Genomic DNA, 20,897 nt, shown 5'->3' on the forward strand with positions numbered 1-20,897 from the left:
TTATTTAGATACTTCAGATGAAAATAAGGGACAAAGGTCAGGTGGTTTTGTTTATATACATACTTACTTGTGCAGCCTAATTATGTGACACAATTTTCTCTAACCTTTCTTTCCCTATCTCCCTTGTGTGAATATTCTTCTTCCCCTTTCCATTCTGCTCTCAGGATCTTTAAGACATAACAGAACCACTCTCACCTTCTGTCTAGTTAGACTTCCTCCATAGGGACACAACCTCCCCATATTTAAATGTAAGGAGTTTGTCCTTGGTATGTTTATGATAAAAGGAGAAGGCAAGACAGGGAAGGGGAGAAGGTAGTAGGCATTCATACAGGGCCTATTATATTCCCAGAATTCTGTTAACTGATTTTTACAAATGTGTCTTTTTATCCTAACAACAATCTTATGATAAAGGTGCTGTTATTAACCCCACTTTATAGTTGAAGAAAGCAAAGTAAAAAAAAAATTAGCTGATGTACCCCAGACTTACAAAGCTGATGTCTGCAGACAGTTTTGAATTCAGGTTTTCCTTATTCCAGGCCCAAGCTTTACCCATTTTACCACTGGCTGTCTCTAGGTGGTTTCAGAGAAACAAGATTTTTCATTCATGTTTGCATTTTTGTTTCTCAGCTCCTGTATTTCACTTTCAGTGTTTCTTCATGACTCTGTTCTTTCTGTCAGGAATTATTTAAAGTCCTCTGTTTAATTAAAGATGTGTATTTTAGGTTTTTATTTAGTTTTGATAGGTAAGGTGTTCTTTTAGAAATAGTTTATTCCAAGCTTTCTACTTCTTCATAGTGGTGGCTATTAAATCAGTTGTGATCCTGACTTGGACTCCTCAATACTTGAATTCTTCCTGCTCGTTTGTACAATTTTTTTTCCCCTTTACCTGGAAGCTCTGGACTTGGCTATAATATTCGTGGAAGTTTTAATTTGGGGTTTTCTTTCAAGAGATGACCACTGTAGTTTTTCTAATTTCATTTAGCCCTCTGGTTCTTTTTTATCACATAGATTTCTTTTTTTATTTTCTTTTCCTTCTTCTTCCCTCTCCACCCTAGAGGTAGCTATCATTAGACAAAAAAAAAGTATAGATATGTAAAATTATTCTATACATCAGTTCTTTCTCTAGATGAAGATGGCATATATCTACATATTTCCTTTAGAGTGATTTTAGGTATTTGTAGTAGACAAAATAACTTATTTGCTCAAAGTTGTTCTTAAAACAATATTATCCATTGTACAACTGGCTGTCTCTAGGAGATGGTTTCAGAGAAATAAGATTTTTCATTCATGTTCGCATTTTTGTTTCTCTTCACTCCTGTATTTGACCTTCAATGTTTCTTCATGACTCTGTTCTTCAGAAATTCTTTAAAATCCTGTGCTTAATTAAAGATATATATATTTTCTTCATTTAGGGTTTTATTCAGTTTTGATGAATAAGGTGTTCAACACAGCTGTAAACTTTTACGAATAGTTTATTCCAAGCTTTCCACTTCTTTATACTGGTGACTATTAAATCATTTGTGATCCTGACTTGGACTCCTCAGTACTTCAATTCTTTCTGGTTACTTTTACAAATTTTTTTCCCTTTACCTGAAAGCTCTGTATTTTGTCTTTAATATTCCTGTAAGTTTTAATTTGGGGTTTTCTTTCAAGAGATGACCTCTATATTTTTTTCTAATTTTATTTAGCCCTCTTTTTTTTGTAGATTTCTTTTTTTTAAAGTTATTTCCTTTTTTTCTTCCCTCCCCACCCTAGAGACAGCTATCATTAGACACAATAAAGTGTATAGACGTAAAATTATTCTATACCTCAGTTCTTTCTCTAGATGAAGATGGCATCTTTCTACATATGTCCTTTACAGTTATTTTATGTTTTTATAATAGACAAAATAACTTATTGGCTCAAAGTTGTTCTTAACAATACTGGTGTTACTGTATACAACATTCTCTAGCTTCTGCTCATTTCACTCTTCATTATTTTATGCAAGTCTTTCCATCTTTTTTTCTAAAACCTTCAGGTTTATCATTTTTTCTAGCACAATACTAATCCATCGCAATCATATACCTCAACTTGTTCAGCAGTTCCCCAATTGATGTGTATTTTTGCAATTTCCAGTTCTTTGCCACCACACAGAGAGCTACTGTAAAAATTTGAGATGCACAGATTCTTCTTCTTTTCCCTAATTATCTTCAGAAATAGAAAGCTGAGGTATTGCTAGGCCAAAGAATATAGGTGGTTTAATAACTCTTTGGGCATAAATCCAGATTGCTCTTCAAATGGTTGAATCAGTTCACCATTCCACCAAGAATGAATTAGTGTCCCAATTTTTCTATATCTCCTCCAACATTTGTCGCTTTCCCTTTCTATCATTTTAGCCATTTTGGGAGGTATAAAATGATATCTCAGGATAATTTTAATTTACTTTCTCTGATCAATGATGATTGCAGCATTTTTATATGATTATAAGTTGTTTTGATTTCTTCTTCAGAAGAATGTCTGTTCATATCCTTTCACCATTTAGCAATTAAGAAATGACTCATTCTTATATATTAGAAAGACTTCTTTATATATTTGAAATATGAGGCCTTTATCTTATAAACTGTCTATAAAACATTTTTCCCAGTTTGCTGTTTTCCTTCTGATCTTGGCTACATTTGTTTTATTTGTAAAAATACTTTTAAATTTAATGTATTTAAAGTAAATAGTTTTCTTTATTTTAAATTAATTTAATGTAATGTAAAAATTAATGTTTAGTTTAATGTAAAATGAAATGATTAATTTTACACCTAACTGCACTCTATCTATTGTTTATTCATAAATTATTTACCTATCAATAAGTCTGATAGGTAATGGGTTCCATATCCTTCTAATTTTCTCATAAAATCACTTTTTATATCTAGGTGATATATCCATTTTGACCTTATTTTCATAAATGGTGTAAGATATTATCTATGCCCAGTTTCTGCCATTCTGCTTTCTAGTTTTCTCAAAAATTTTACCAAAATTTTATCCCCAAATCTTAAGACTTAATATTTGTCAAATACAGTTATTGTGCTTCTTTGCTGCTGTAAAATGGATGCTTATTCTTATCTATGGATCTGACTTGAAATTCTTGCCCACTACCACTTAGTTTTGATAATTGCTGCCTTATACTATAGTTTAAGATCTGGCACAGCCAAATCTCCTTCCTTAACATTTTTTCCATTATTTCCTTTGATATTCTTGACTGTTTCTTTTTCCAAATGAACTTCTTATTTTTTTTTTAATTCAGTAAGAATATTTTTGGTAAATTAATTTGGCTTGCATTGAATATATAAATTAGTTCAGGTAAAATTGTCCTTTTTAGTATATTGGCCCTGCCTTCACATGCACAATTAATATTTTTCCAATTATTTCAATCAGATTTTATTTGTATAAAAAGATTTTATAATTTCGTTTATATAGCTTATGAGTCTGTTTTGACAGCTGTACTCTCAAGTATTTTATACTGTCTAGAGTTATCTTGAGTGGGTTAATTGTACTATCTCTTCCTACAGGGTTTTATTTGTTACACGTAGGAGTGCTGAAGATTTCTATGGATTTACTTTATATCCTGCTAATTTGCTAAAATTATTTCTTGTTTCAACTAACTTTTTAGTTGAGTCTTGCCCAGGGTCACACAGCTAGTAAGTGTTATGTGTCTGAGGCCAAATTTGAACTTAGGTCCTCCTGACCTCAGGGCTGGTGCTCTATCCACTGTGCCACATAGCTGCCCCTTTTTCTTCTCTTTTTTAATCAAATTGACTATTTCTTTATGTACTCCTTTTTTTTTCATAAAACCAACTCCTAGTTTTGTTTATTAATGTTATGATTTTTACTCTCAATTTTATTAATCTCACAATTAATTTTTAGGATTTCCAATTCAGTTTTAATTAGAGATTTTTATGATGTTCTTTTTCTACTTTTTTTAATTTCATTCAAAACTAATTAGTCTTTTCTTTCTCTATTTTGTTGATGTAAGCATTTAAGATAGGTTTCCCTCTAATCATTGCTTTTACTCTATCCAGATAATCATGTCTGGTCAGCACTTCTAGGCCTGGCTTCCAAAACAAAAGAGGGTCTTTTGATCTTACTTCACTCAGCATATGGTATTCTTCAGATGGGGGGCAAAAAAAAAAACATTAAAAACCAGGATGAATAAAAGAGGCACAAAAATCCACTGATGAGAACTCCTTAAAAAGCCAATTAACCAAATGCAAATATGTATGTATGTATGTATGTATGTATGTATGTATGTATGTATGTGTGTGTTCAATGAAAACAAGAATTTTTAAAAGAATTGGCCAAATGGGAAAAAAATATATAATGAATTTGGTGAAGAAAATAGATCCTTATAAAATAGAATTGGCTAAATGGAAGAGGCAGCACAGGAGCTCAGTGAAGACAATAATTCCCCCCCAAAAAAAGTATTAGAGTTGGGCACAAGGAAGGTAATAACTCCATGCAACATCAAGAAACAATAAAGCAAAATCAAAAGAATGAAAAAATAGGAAAACAGTGTGAAATATCTCATCTGAAAAACAACTGAGTTTTAAAATAGCAGAAAAAAACTTAAGCTTTATTGGACTACTTTAAAGACATGATTAAAACAAGAGCCTAGACATTATATTTCTAGAATCTATCAAGGAAAATTGCCTTGATGTCCTAGAACCAGAGGTAAAATAGAAATTGAAAGAATCTGCCATTCACCTCCTCAAAGATGTCACAAATGAAAATTCCAAAGATTGTTATAGCCAAATTCCAGAGGTCCCAGGTGAAGGAAAAATATTGTAAGCAGCCACAAAAAAAGGCAATTCAAATAATGTGAACCCTCATTTGGGATCACATAAGATTTAGAAGCTTCTACATTAAAGGATCAGAGGGCTTGGGATATGATGTTCTACAGGGCAAATGAGTTAGGATTACAGTGAAGAATCACCTATCCAGCATAACTTTGGGAGAAAATGGAATTTCATGAAATAGAGGACTTTCAATCATTCCTGATCAAAAGACCAGAGCTGAATTAAAAAAATGATTTTCAAATATGAGATTCGAGAGAGAAGCTTAAAAGGTAAATGTGAAAGATAGATCTTAAGGAATTCAATTGAGGTTAAACTGTCGACATTCCAACATGGGAAAATGATACTTGTTACTCTGAACTTTATCATAATTGATGAAGGGAAAAAACTGTGAAAAATTTAAAGAAGTCTCTTTTTAATGAAGGCATCATTTCTCTAATAAGCAGTGAACTGAGTCACATTTGTAAGAATACAAATCGTTCCCCAATTGGTAAAAGGTCAAAGATATGAACAGCTAGTTTGAAATCAAAGAAATCAATACTCACTTACAAATACTGTAAGTCACTTTTGATTAGAGAAATGTAAATTAAAACTACTCTGAAGTACCACCGCACACTGATCAGAGTGGCTAATAAGGACAATGAAAAATCTTGGAGGGGATCTGAGAAAACTGGCACACTGAAGCACATTTGGTACGGTTTTTAACTGATTCAAATATTCTAGACAGAAATTTGTTACAGGTTTTTCTGAAATCATCCTCCTCACCATTTCTCATTGCACAATAGTATTCTGTTGCAATCTTATACCACAAGTTGTCTAATCATTCTCCAGTTGATGGGCATCACCAAAATTTCCAATTCTTTGCCACTACAAAAAGAGCTGGTATAAATATTATTGCATATAAAGAATCATTTCCTTTTTTTGTTTTGTTTTGTTTTTATCTGTTTGGGATACAGACTCAGTACTAGTATTACTGGAGGAAAGGGTATGCACAGTTTAACATAATTTTGGGAATATAAGACTTACATAAATTGTTGCAAAATGAAGTGAGAAGAACCACACCAACACTGTCCACAGTACTTGCAGTATTGTATGATGATCAACTATGAGTGACAGCTATTCTCAGCAATAAAATGATCCAAGACAATCCCAAGCACTTATGATGAGAAATGCTTTTCACCTCCAAAGAAAGAACTGAAGAAATCTAAATGTAGATCAAAGCATATTTCTTTAAACTTCATTTTTCTTCTGTGTTTTTGTTTTTGGTCTGTTCTTTTTTCCACATTTATAACATGGAAATACTATTTGCATATTTGCTTGCCTTCTTGTCATTGAAGGGTGAAAGAGGGGAGGGAAGGAAGTTGGAAGTCAAATTTTTAAATAATGAATGCAAAAAAAATTTAGATATAAAGGGAATAAAATATTAAAATAACAAAAATTCAAATAGTTGAGAATTTCAAATTTAAATATTTTTAAATATTATAGAAGGGAGGATTCTGAAAATCTTTTCACATTACATATATATATGCATCTGATCTTGCTGCTTTTAAAAAAAATTACTCCAATTAATTTTCCACTTCAATTCCAATTAATTCTAATTACCTCAGAGGTAGAATTAGAGATAAGTGGTGTATAAAACACGTCTATACTTTGGGACATGCTCCACATATAAGTTTATCCCAAATTAAATAATAAGCATAAGTAAATAATAAACCTAAGCAAAATTGGATTTCCTTTTCAGTTAACACAACATAGTCCAAAGTTTCTTTCCACTAAGATAATTCATTGAACTAAAACTCTTTTCCTTAAAAACAAAAGAGAAACCTTAAAATGCCTAATAGTAAAATAAAAACAAAAACTAATAAGCACTAATGGAAAAAGAAATTCCATTCCAAATAACTACAAAATGCATAAAATATCTTGGAGGCAACCTACCGAACTGTACAAAAGACCCATATAGATTCAAATTATAAAATGTCCCTTAAAGAAATAAATAACAATGTAAACAGATAGAAGAATATCAAATGCTCTTTGATAGGCCCTGTTAATATAATAAACATGACAATATATCAAAACTGATATACTCTTTTGACGCAATCAAATGACCAAAATATTATATTACAGATCTTTGTAAAAAATAACAAAATGTATTTGGAAAAGCAAAAGATCAAGAATATCAATGGAAATTATCAAAAGTAGTAGACAAGAAAGAATAGCATGTCCTCACCTCAAATAAAGCAACAGTCATCAAATAACTTTATATTGTTTAAAAAAGAGAGAAAATACTGGAACAGACAACACAAGGGAGAATCAGAAACAATGGAACTTAGAGTTTGAAAAACCCAGTATTTGGTAGAGCGGAAAATATCAGGTGTCAAAGAAGAAGTTCCTGATTTGATCAAAGAAAAAAGAAATTGCAAAGAATGGGATACAAAGTAGATGTCCATTAAATGAAGACATGTTTAATAAATTGTGGAACATGAACATAACAGAATATTATTGTACAATAAGAAATTATGTGTATGAAGCACACACAACATAATTATAGTGGTAATTATAATTATTGTTATTACATTAATTAACATTTATGTAGGAAAGTAAGGACTTGTTCTGCTAAATAAATCATGGGATATTAATATAATGGAATATTATTGTTGCACAAGAATTGATGAAATGGACAGGTTCAGAAAAAAACTGGGAAGACATCTATGAACTGCTGCAGAGAGGAGTAGCACTAGAAGAACAACTTACACAATGACAACACCAGTATAGAAAAAATACTTTTGAAAGACTTTAGAATTCAAGTAAATAACACACGAATCCAGAGAACTGAAGATAAAACATACATGTCATCTCTAGCAGGGAAATGATGAAATTAAAATAAAGAGAAAGTATCTGCATTTTTGGCAAGATCTGGGTGTGATTTTTTCCCCCCTTAAATTGCTTTATAAACCTTTGAAAATGAAGTATTCAGGGGTCTCATGATATCATAAGCTGGGAGAAAAGGAGGAAAATTTTTATGTAATACCATAAATGAGACACTACAAGAAACCATTGACAAGTGTTATCACAGGAGAGAGGTGAATGATATCATGGAAGTGAGGCTAACAATGTCATGCCACAGAACAAATCATTTCAGGAGGGAGCAGGGTAGGAATTTTTTCCAAATTATGTCATTTCAGGAGGAAGGCTAAATTTGAATAGGAATTTGAATGATAGCATTCTCCCTAATACTGAGAAGAGAGAGAAGAGACAAGGGCACACTCCCTTGGTGTAGTACTGAGTGAGAAGACACAAGGAATTAAAGACAGAAGAGACAGTATTAGGGCACACACCCTTCGGGTAATACAGAGTAAGAAGCAGAAGGAATTAAAGGTTGATTTGGAGACAGTTGGAAGACTCTATGTGCATTTTTAAAAGAAGTGGTTAGTTCTTCCACTTCTGGGAGCCAAGATGACACAGTAAAATGGTAGTTGCTCTCACCCTCCTCTATTAACCTCTCAAAACCCAGAAAATATCACCCCAGTAAAAATCCCGGAACAGCTTAACCAAAAGAAATATGGGGAGCAGCAGAGCAGTAGCCCAGTCTCACTTTAGCACACCAGGAGGAGATCCTGGTGCCTTGGCATTCTACAGCAAAGTTCCTCAGCAGATCTAAGGAAGGCAGCACTGCAAGGGGCCCCAGGTGGATAAACATCGTGCAGAATTCTTCTGAAAGGAGCTGAAGAAAGCAACCTAGAGTTCTACTAAAGTTCCAGCCTTGCTGATTCCAGCCCAACACCACGTAACTTGTCAGAACCCTACAGCCTCCAACTGCCAACCAGGAGTAAATCCTGAAGCCCAGGTGGTAGAGCCAGCAAACACCAACACCTGGACCTCTGAGTGCCTCAGTGAGGATGAGTGAACCAGTGGAAACCAGCTCAGAAAGCCATCATGTGCCTTGGCATTCTATAGTAAAGGTGGTCCCAGTGCCTCAGCAGATCTGAGGGAGGCAGCACTGCAAGGGGCCCCAGGCAGATAAACACCCTGCAGCACCCATCTAAAAGGAGCTGAAGAAAGCTAAAGGAAAGGAAAAGCAGGTAACCTAGAATTGCCTGAAAGTTCCAGCCTTGCTGATTCCAGCCCAACACCAAGTAAGCTGCTGGAACCCTACAGACTCCAGTTGCCAACATGAGACCTCAGCACACAAAGCCTGTGACCAAGACCTAGGCACCCATCACATGAAGCTTGGATTAGTGCCCTCTCCTCACCAGTAGGAGAGCCTAATCTATTTAAAGGAAAAGGAATAAAGAAACCCTATGAGTAAAAAGAAACACATAGATTTATATTAGAGAAGAGTGAAGGTCAAGACAGAAATTCTGAAGAGGACAATTTTGTCAACAAACCCACATCTGCAGCCTCAAAAGGGAATATGAACTGGTCTGAAACCCAAAAAGCATTCTTAGAATGCTCAAGAAGGATTTTAAAGTCAAATGAGAGAGGTAGAAGAGTCCTTAAAAAATAAACTTGGCCTATTGGGAAAAAAAAGTACAGTGAAGAAAACTAGTCCCTAAAAAACACAATTGGCCATCTGGAAAAAAAAAAGTATGCTGCAGAAAACAAATCCCTCAAAAATACAATTGGCCAATTGGAGAAGGAAGTAAAAAAAATCTGAAAGAAGAGAAAATCTGTTAAAAATTAGAATTGGACAAATGGAGACTAATGACTCTATGAGAGAGCAAGAATCAGTTAAACAGAAACAAAAAAAAAAAAGAAAATAGAAAAATATATCAGGCTAAAACAACTAACATGGAAAATTGATCCAGGAGAGACAACTTAAAAATTATTGCACTACCTAAAAATCATGATGAAAAAAGAGCCTAGGCAGTATCTTTCAGGAAATCCTAAAGGAAAACTGCCCTGAAGTTCTGGAACAAGAAGGTAAAATAACCATAGAAAGAACCACGACTCACTACCTGAAAGAGATCCCAAATTGAAAACACCAAGAAATGTAATAGCTAAATTCCAAAATTACCTGATGAAAGAGAAAATACTGCAAGTGCCAGAAAAAAAGCAATTTGAAATATAGTGGAACCACAGTCAGGATGCACAGGACCTTGCAATTTCCACATTAAATGACCATAGAGTGTGGAACACAATATTCCACAAGGTGAAGGAGCTTGGATTGCATCCAAGGACCAACCACTCAGTGAAAATAAGCATAATACTTCAAGGGAGGAGATGAATATTCAACAAAATAGGGGACTTCCAAACCGTCCTGATAAAAAGACCAAAGTTCAACAAAAATTTGATCTTCAAGTACAAGATTCAAGAAGACATAAAAAGGTAATGGGACAGAAAGATATAATATAGTTTAATAAAGGGAAATTGTCTACATCCCTACAAGGGAAAAGACACTTGCAACTCTTGAGAACTGTATTATTACACCATGTTAAAGGAGTATACATAAAGGGGTGGATATAAGTTGACTTTGATGTAATGATAAAAAAAAATCTAATCAAGTGGGTTAATGGATCAAAAGTGGATTAATCTGATCTAGAAAATGTACTGAGAAGGAGGAGGCAGACAAGGGTAAATTACATTACAGGAAAAGACACAAAAACTATTACAGCAGAGGGAAAGAAGGGAGGGGGGATTGTTTGAACCTTACTCTCATCAGATTTATCTCAAGAAGGGCAAATAACATAATCAGTTAGGTATAGAAATCTAACTTGCCCTATAGGCAGTAGGAGGGAAAGGGGAAAGAAAAGGGAGGGGGGGAAAAAGGAGGGAAGAAGCAGTAAGAGTAAAGGGGAAGAAAAGGGAAAGGGCTAATAAAGAAGGAGGAGGGACTGAAGGAGCAGTGGTCAAAAGCAAAACACTAGTGAAGGGGGAAAGGAAAAGGAGAAAGAAAAGCATATGGGGGAAAATATGGAGAAAAAGACACAGATAGTAATCATAACTGTGAATGTGAATGGTGAACTCTCCCATAAAAGAAATGGATAGCAGAATGGATTAAAAACATAATCCTACAATATGTTGTTTACAGGAAACACATTTGAAAAACAGTGACACAAAGGGTAAAGGTAAAAGGCTGAGCAGAATATATTATGCTTCAGCTGAAGTAAAAAAGGGGTAGCAATCCTGATCTCAGACAAAGCAAAAGCAAAAATAGATCTTCTCAAAAGATAAGGAAGGAAACAATCCTGCTAAAAGGCACCATAGACAATGAAGTAATATCATTACTATTCATAGGTACCAAATGGTATAGCATCCAATTCTTAGAGGAGAAGTTCAGGGAATTACAGGAAGAAACAGACAGCAAAACTATATAGTGGGGGACCTCAACCTCCCTCTGACTAGATAAATCTAACCACAAAATAAACAAGAAAGAAGTTAAGGAGGTGAATAGAACATTAGAAAAGTTAGGTATGATAGACCTCCGGAGAAAACTGAATGGGGATAGAAAGGAATACACTTTTTTCTCAGCGTACATGGCACATACACAAAAATTGACCATTACTAGGGCATAAAAACCTCCAATCCAATGCAGAAAGGCAGAAATATTAAATGCATCCTTTTCAGATCATGATGCAATAAAAATTATATGTAATAAAGGACCATGGAAAGTAGACTAAAAAATAATTGGAAACTAATAATCTAATCCTAAAAAATGATTGGGTCAAACAAAAAATAGAAACAATCAATAATTTCATTCAAGAGAATGACAATAATGAGACATACCAAAACTTATGGGATGCAGTGAAAGCAGTTCTTAGGGAAGTTTTATATCTCTAAATGCTTACATAAATAAAATAGAAAAAGAGGAGATCAATGAATTGGGCATACAACTAAAAAAACTAGAAAAGAACAAATTAAAAATCCTCAATTAAACACAAATTAGAAATATTGAAAACCAAAGGAAAAATTAAGAAAATTGAAATTAAGAAAACTATTGAAATAATAAATAAAACTAAGAGATGGTTTTATGAAAAAAAACAATAAAATAGATAAACCTTTGGTTAATTTAATTAAAAAAAAAAGAAAGAAACCAAATTACTATTATCAAGAATGAAAAGGTGAAGCTACCACCAAGTAAGAGGAAATTAAAACAATAATTAGAATTATTTTGCCCAACTGTATGCCAACAAATTTACAATCTTACAAATATATAAATTGCCCAGATAACAGAAGAGGTAGAAAATACTTAAATAACCCCATCTCAGAAAAAGAATTGAACAAGCCATTGATGAACTCCCTAGGAAAAAATCTCCAGGGCCATGGATTTACATGCGAATTCTATCAACATTTAAAGAACAATTAATTCCAATACCATACACACTATTTGGGAAAACAGGTGTAGAAGGAGTCTTACCAAATTCTTTTTATGATACAAATATGGTGCTATACCTAAACCAGGAAAGTCAAAAAGAGAAAGAAAATTATAGACAATTTCTCTAATGAATATAGATGCAAAAATTTAAACAAAATATTAGCAAATAGATCACAGCAACTTATCACAAGAATAATACACTATGACCAGGTAGGATTTATACCAGGAATGCAGGGTTGGTTCAATATCAGGAAAACTATCAGCATCATCACACAAAACCAACAGAAACCACATGATCATCTCAATAGATCAGAAAAAGCTTTTGAAAATACAGCACCCATTCCTATTAAAAACAGTAGAAAGATAGATACAATGGAGTCTTCCTTAAAATAATAGCATTCTATCTAAAACCTTCAGCTAATAATATGTAATGTGGACACACTAGAAGCATTTCCAACAGATCGGGGTGAAACAAGGATGTCCATTATCACCACTGTTATTCAAAATTGTACTGGAAGCATTAGCTTTAGCAATAAGAGAAGAAAAAGAAATTGAAGGTATTAGAATAGGCAGAGAAGAAATAAAGATATCACTCTTTGCAGATGACATGATGATATACTTAGACAATCAAGTGAAAAACTATTTGAAATAATAAACAACTTTAGCAAAGTTACAGGCCATAAAATAAAGCCACATAAATCATTGGTATTTCTATATATTACCAAGAACTGTGAGGTACCACTTCACACCTATCAGATTGGCTGACGTGACAAAACAAGAAAATGATAAATGTTGGAGAAGATGTGGTAAAATTGGAACACCTAATGCATTGTTGGTGAAGTTGTGAAATGATTCAACCATTTGGGAGAAGAATTTGGAACTATGCCCAAAGGGCTATAAAAATGTGCATACCTTTTGACCCAGCAATAGCACTTCTAGGGCTGTATCCCAAAGAGATCATGCAAATGGGAGAAGGACCCACATGTACAAAAATATTCATAGCAGCTCTTTTTGTGGTGGCAAAGAATTGGAAATTAAGAGGATGCCCATTAATTGAGGAATGGCTGAGCAAGTTGTGGTATATGAACGTAATGGAATACTATTGTGCTATAAGAAATGATGAACATGCTGAAATCAGAAAAACCTGAAAGACTTGTATGGTCTGATGCTGAGTGAAATGAGCAGAGCCAAGAGAAGGTTGTGAACAATAACAGCCACATTGTGTGATGACTAATATTGATAAACTTAACCATTCCCAGCAATGCAAGGATGGAAGATGTCTCTAGAGGCCTCATGATGGAAAATGCTATCAATATCCAAAGAAAGAACTATGAAAGCTGAATTGCAATTTTTTTCCTCTTCTGTTGAGTTTTGTTTCCTCTTTCTGATGGTTACTCCTTTTGGTTTTAATTTTTACTTACAACACCACTATGTGAAAATATGTTTAATAGGAATGTAAATGTATAGCCTATATCATATTGTGCACGCTCTTGGGGAGGGTAGTGGGGAAGAAGGGTGAGAAAAATTTTAAACTGAAAAGCACATGGAAGTGATTATTGATAAATCAAAATAAATTAACATAATTTTTAAAAAGAAATTTAAAGAAATTTAAAAAATAGAAGATATGGTTATATGAAGTTGAGCAAAAGTAGTATTTCCCTAGGGAAAGAAAATCTTGCATTGTCCTGATGAAAATCTCAAGCTTATCTATACCCTATCATAGTAACACCAAACTTCTAAAGGTACAGCTATAAAATTATCATCTTGATTCCATATAATTAAGAAAAGCTAAGAAACTCTTAGTTATTCTGTTTGGGGCATAGACAAGAAAGGTAGCAAATAGTTATGTAGATATTGTGGTAGTCAGCAGTCAGTAGTTTGATTTAACTGTAACAGGAAAACTGACAACTCTGTCTTAGATGATCCCATCACATTTTTTTTTCCATTTCCTCCCTTCAGGCAGCCCAGTGGGTCTGACTTTCCAGAGATTTACTCTGGCCTGGAGGGCCCCTGGTAATATGCAATGCAAAATTAAAATTATAGGAAGGAGATTCCCCATTAAGGAAAGATACTCGAGACCTCTACTTGCACTAACTCCACTCCCCGTAACAACACTAATAAATTTATTTTTAGCCCACTGACTTCATGATGGTCTAAATTTCTGAGGTCTAATTTTTTCCCCTATAATTTAAGGAAGTTATTGTACTATATATCAGTAAAAGGAATCTACTTCATGTCAAACCAGCCCTCTCCTAGAAATTGACCCCCCCATTACTTCTTCCACAGCATTTAGGAAGAGAGATTCTATTATATCCTCTTTGCAGTTTATCATAACCTCCCTGTCAACTTCCTTTGAGCAAATTAAATAAATTTAGACCAATACTCTTCTGGGTTAACCATAAGTTTATCTTATTGTTGTGCCATAATTTGGACCAATTGACCTAGTTATCGGGAGTGAGATGACTTGGCTTCAAATTTTACCTTTGACACTGTGTTCTACTAAGAATCATTTAAATTCCGTTATCTTCAGTTTTGTCTTTGTGAGATATTAGACTAGGTGCCCCTGGAGGTCTTTATTAGCTCCACAACTGGACAAGCCATTTAACACTATTATTACTGAATGTAGCAACTATGTGAGCATCAGTGGACAACACAAATTTTAAAGAAATAAATAAGCTTTGTAATAGATTGCTGTAGGAAAAGGGGGAAAGGAAAGAGATGGTACAGGAAGTAATTATTCTCAGAAAACAGGAATGACTACAAGATGATCCCCAGGGAAGATTTTTTTCTTTTGCATGATTACATTTACATGATAATTTTACATGATTTACAGGTTAATGTCATTCTGTATTTGGGGGGATTAGCATTTTGTAAGTGGTAGATTTGCAATTTAAGTGCAATCATCTTTTTTATTGTGCTGTGTAATGGAAAGGCTTGTTGTGCTCTGTGAATTGAATGTGAAATGTATTTTTTAAAAACATCCAATTCAACTCAAATCCCAGTGTGGAGGCTCTGCAGGATCTGTCATCAGGATAAAAAATAAAGTCACACAAGACTGAAGTTTTTCTCCTAGACCTGAGGATTTGTGCCGGTTTTCATACCAAGGGATAAAGAAGTTTCCATGTCCTCCTCCCTTCATTCTTCTTGTTTGTCCTTCATTCTCAAAGGGGACCATGGCATCAAGAAAGTGATGTCAAGACTTGCAAGTGAATTGGATTAAAGTGGTGGAAGGCTCTGCAAAATCACCAGACTCACTTTCTTCTCCAGAGCCATCAGGGTCAGGGGCAAGAAATAAATCAGGATGAGTAAAATATCCCCCACATCCCTTCAATAGAAGGGAAAACAGCTGCCACCTCCTTGGGCTTAGTCTTCTCCCTGATCTGCAAAGAGAAGGATCCTCCACAACTGGTTCTAAAACCCAGGAGAGCATTTTATGACACTAAGAACATGCAACATTGATGATGCAAAAGACAGTGTCTGTCCTTCCCCATCACTCCAATTATTCTCAATACCAAGAAAATGCATGTTAGGCTTTTTTCGTGTTACTGATATTTTTTGAGGCAGTCCACTCCAATTTTTGGTTACGGAAGCACCCTAAGTGTCTCTTATCCTTGATTTTGAATTGAATCTGCTCATGGGTACTTTTTCCCTCTATGTCTCTGCCCCTGTCCCTTGGCTCTTGTGTTTCCTTCTGCTTGTTTTTTTTGCTTATTTTTAAAATTGGAATCCACGTGTTTTTTACCTTTACTGCCAACCATGTTCTCTCATCTCTCTCTTCCACCTACAGTAAATGAAGAATGAAATGGACAAGAGATGCGAAGAAAGCTTCCATTATATCTCTAGGAATATACTGTTTCTAATGTAGGCCCACAATGTATGGTGGGACAGTGACATAAGCACCCCAAGAAACCAACCCCCCATTTCTTCTTCTATAGCTTTTAGAAAGAGAACTTATACTATATTCTCTTTGTAGTTTATAATAACCTCCCCCTCAACTTACTTTGAGCACATTATGCCCTTATGGGGCATGAGTTTGTCTTCTACACTGTCAGAGCATTTTGGACTGAACTTCCAAATGAAGTCACCACTCTCCTTACTCAGAGCTCCGAAGTCTGCCATCTCTATGTCCTCAGGAAACAGAGTATCTTTTCCTGCTATTATTTACTTTCTCTTTCTTTTGTCCCTGAGTAGGAAAAGGGGGTGGGTCAGTGCTCTTATTTCATGGGGGAGAAGGGGTGAAGATGGGAAAATAAGGGTAAGGGTTTGCAAGGTCCATTAGGACCTTTCCAAAAAATCAAATTATTTTCACATTGATATTGTGAAATCATGTATAATGCATAGAATCTGAACTGTGTCAATTTTGTGTGTTTTTTTTCCTTCACTGGCACAGGACTTGTATTTTCATTTTTCAGTCACTGCTTCATAATCTTTAAAATAGAAAAGAAAAATTCTATACATTATGCAGAACACAGTTAAATTTTACAAGCAGGTCCTTTCCCCTTTTTTTTATTCTCATTGGATTATAGAAGTAATAGTGGATTAAAGGGTATCCTTACGGTGTGGCAAAGAAATGGAAATTGAGGTGATATATATGAATTGAGGAATTGCTAAATTATCTGTGATATATGATTATGATGGAATATTATGGTGCTACAAGAAATAACAAGCAAGATGATTTCAGCAAAACCTGAAACACTTACTTGAACTGATACAAAGTAAAGTGAGCAGAATCAGAAGAACGTTGTACATAGTAACAGCTATATTTCTTGTTGATCATCTGTGATGGACTTAGCTCTTCTCAGTAACACAATGATCCAGGATATTTCCAAAAGACTCAAGAAGAATCATGGTATCCAACTCTGGAGAAAGAACTACAGAGTCTGAATGCAGATCAAAGCATACTATTTTCACTACTTTTTGAGTTTTTGTTCTTTGTCCTGATTTTTCCCTTTTGTTATGATTCTTCTTTCATAATATGCCTAATGTAAAATATATTTCACATGATTGTACATGTACAAAGGAGGGAGGGAGAAAAATTTGGAACTCAAAATCTTATAAAAATGAGTGTTGAAAACAATCTTTACATGTCATTGGAAAACATAAAATACTATTAAGTGCAAAAATAATAATATTAAATTTTAAAGGTCATCAATGTTTGTCAGTACCTGAATATCTACATCCATGAACAGACATTTTGAATACTGAATGGGTGATCAGAAATGGAGTTTAGTAAACAAGACACCAAGCACAGTTCTTTTCATTAAGTTTAGATGAGCTGAATCCTCACTTTCCAAGATGTCGAACAATGATGACTGCATAGAAACTCTTTTCTAAACATTTGTGTTCTGGTGCCAATGGAGTCAACATTGCTGAGGAGGCAGTCACTAATTGCTATTGAGTACAAAAAGCTCAGGTGTCAGGGTAAGAAGGCATGTGAGAGGAGAAACTAAAATTTCCTTACTTTTAAAAATGAATTTAAATCCTTTTTAATAAGTCATTGGAGCGGGGGTTGCCCATTTGTTTTAATAGTTTTGGGATTCTATTGGTTAGCCAGTCCGTACAACTTCCTCATGTAGAATCAGTTCCTTCCATACTTCAAGCGTAAAAATACTCTTAGTTTGATTAATGAAATTACTTACATCAGCTAAAGGTATAAACACATTTTTTTAATACTTGATTACAAGTTGTGGGTGGGACACTCTTCAGTCTCTATGTAAAGGCATTTTTAATCCATGAATAATACATGTGATATTGCTGTATGCACATAGTACTGAGAAGATTAAAATAGATCCTGTGTCATTTTCTTATTGATCTTATTTACAACTAATTGATTATGCCCTATAACTGAGTACTTAGTTATGGTTCTATGTCTAAACTTAGTTCAGAATTCAGCTGACCTGTAAGGGTTAAGGTCTGAAATCCAGTTCTCTTGCTAAGCACTGTGCTGTTGTGTCTCAAGGAATGCTGCTAACCTTGAGGGAATATGGTTTGCCATGAGGGAATTGGGTCTAATATCTTTACATCACCAAACTATCCTTCAGGAATATCTGCTTTGCTATTCAGAGAAGTCTGGACCATTATTTTCAAACATGAAAGTAGACTTCAAGTAACCACTTCTTAGACATAAATGGGAAAGAAGGAGGGTTGGTGTTAGGCCCCACTCCAAATTTCCAAACAATCATGTTGTTCCCCACACTTCACCTACGTAAAAAAGTCATGTTGACCACAAGCCCTTGATGTCACCAATCTTGTTTTGTTCTTTGCTCTGTACTTGCCAAAATCTAAAAAAGGGGGGCTGTTTTTTGCTTGGGATCTTTGGCTGGAGACTGAGGCAGTTGTCGACCCATCTTGTTCTCAGGTTACCAGCCTTGATAATAGAAGGTATTCTTGCTTAGAGAAAGGTGCCTTAATTTACCTTATTGTTAAATTTAACTCATAACAATACTCAATAATTTGTTATATCTCATATGGATATGTTAAAATCAGAGATTTACTCATTATGTACATAACATGGAAATCACAAATAGAAGCAAATTTCAGCAATATGGGGGGAGCCAAATTCAGAAAGCAACAGAAGGTCAAATCAGCAGCAAGTATTCATTTATTGAGCAAAGCAAACTATGTGCCAAGCACAGCGCTAAGTACTGTGGATATAAAGAAAGGCAAAATATTGTTCCTGTTTTTAAGGAAGTCAGTCTCATTCAGAGAGAAAACATTAAAATAATAAAGCACTATATATCTATCTATATCTGTGTGTTTACATGTGTATATGTATATATGCAGCATAACAAATGTGGAATTAGACAGGATGGGGAAAATAGAAGGTGGGGAGCATATTAGGTAAGGTTTAAGGAGGTCAAGGGGGCCAGGAGGCAGGGATGAGGAGTAGAAGAATTCCATCCAGTGTAAATACACACTAGAGAGATGGAATCTGTTGTGAAAGGAACAGCAAGGAGATCAGCCTCACTGGATTGATGAGTATGTGGAAAGGACTAAGGTAGAATAACACAAGAAGGAGCCATACTAGAAAAGGATTTAAAAGTCAAATCAGAACATGTATTTTATTCTGGAGTAACCAGAAATTGGGAAAAAATGGTCAGATCTATGTTTTAGGAAGGTGATATGGATAGCTGAGTTTAGTGTGGACTGGAGTGAAGAGAGTACTGAGGCTGGGAGAACAACCATCAGGCTAGCAGAATAGTCTAGCTGTGAGTTGGTAAAGGCCTACCTCAGCCTGTTTGCGGTGCCTTGAGGAGAAAAGGGAGAGTGTACAAGATTTGTGATAAAAGTAGAATGGATAGTACCTAACTACCAATTGATGATGGGGTACAGGTGGGACTGAGTGAGGCATTAAGAATGATAGCTAGCTACCCGAAAAGTTGCTTTCTCCTGGGATAAAAACAAACAAACAAACAAACAACAAAACAAAAAAACAATACAAGCCATAAATAAAATTCACTCTACACCTGTTGCTGGATATAGGTATCTTTTAGTTTCTACATAATAAGCTCAATCCACTTCTTGCCTCACTGACTTCACCTGATGGCAGGGGAAATTTTTATCAGGTCTCACGTATCTTTTCCTCACTGTGTCTCTTGCACAGTAATACACAGCTGCATCCTCAGTCTTAAGGGAAGTCATTTGTAGATATAACATGCTGTTGCCATCATCTCTGGAGATGGTGAATCGGTCTTTCACAGAGTCTGCATAGTATGTACTTCCACCAGTGCTAATTCTTGCAATCCATTCCAGTCCCCTTCCTGAAGCCTGGCGGACCCAATTCATCCTGTAGCTGCTGAAAGTAAATCCAGAACCTTTGCAGGACAGCTGTAGAGATCCCCCAGGCTGTATCACATCTCCCCCAGACTCCACCAGCTGCACATCACACTGGACACCTGCAACACAGAGACATTGCATTAAAGTCAATAGTCACATGAAGTCACCACTTCAATTGTCCCTTCCTCTCCATAAAACTACCTTGGAAAATCGTCAGAAGGAAAATCCAATTCAGCCTAAATTTCATGGTGAGTTTCTAGGTTAGTCCTCTGCGCAAAAGGACACAGAGAGCTTGAGTTTGTCTCCCAGAGGAGGTACAGGTACAAGTTTGGGGCTGCTTTTCATCCCAGTAGGGAGGGACCCAATTTGCATGTCTTGCTCTATTCAAAAAGAGGAAGAACACCTTCTTCCTCCCAGGGAGAAGTTTCTTTCCTGAACTTCAGAAAGTTCTCTCAGAACTAGTTGCAAAGGACTGGGGAATTTTGTTGACACTGAGACTCTCAGAGCTGATGGTTTTGACTCAGTGTCATCCATCCCACATCACTTCAATAGCACTAAATAGTTGGATCACATGTAGTAGGCTTTTCTGTGCTCCTAATACATTTCTAATTAATCTTAGCCCATTTCTGATTGTCAAAGCTCCTCAAACATCTTCCATTTACAATGACCAACAGATTGACTCTCTTTTGTGAATCAGTTTCTTCTCAGAGTCTCATTTCCTGATCCTTGGCACTCTACTGCTTCCTAATTCAACTTTTCATCTCCTTTTACCTGGGAATACATTTCACCTAAATTATTTACCCATAGCTTCAGTTATACTCACTCACTGCTTGGATAAGTATAGCTCATATACCTTTTTTAAGCCTTCTAGGTGGAGAAATCGCGTTATGAAAGTCACAGTTCACAAAAAGAGATTTGCAAGTCTCCTCCAACAATACCTTGTTCCTCAGAGAGACATAGCCTATTTAATGGAGAGAGAAACTGTTATCCTC

General features: G+C 35.0%; 1 long non-coding RNA gene and 1 gene segment (V, D, J or C); one reads left to right on the top strand and one right to left on the bottom strand.

Annotated features, from left to right (window-relative positions):
• The window catches only part of LOC110203681 (uncharacterized), a 261,878-nt gene that overhangs the window by 149,077 nt on the left and 91,904 nt on the right, over nucleotides 1-20,897 (top strand). The window lies entirely within an intron of this gene.
• LOC110204633 (immunoglobulin heavy variable 3-23-like) lies at nucleotides 19,603-20,229 on the bottom strand. The segment is given in 2 exon segments: nucleotides 19,603-20,024; nucleotides 20,107-20,229. Coding segments are annotated over 2 exon segments (432 nt in total).

This window comes from Phascolarctos cinereus, unplaced genomic scaffold (genome assembly GCF_003287225.1).
Source record: "Phascolarctos cinereus isolate Bilbo 61053 unplaced genomic scaffold, phaCin_HiC Scaffold_3;HRSCAF=262, whole genome shotgun sequence".
In the NCBI taxonomy this organism is placed as follows: Eukaryota; Metazoa; Chordata; class Mammalia; order Diprotodontia; family Phascolarctidae; genus Phascolarctos; species Phascolarctos cinereus.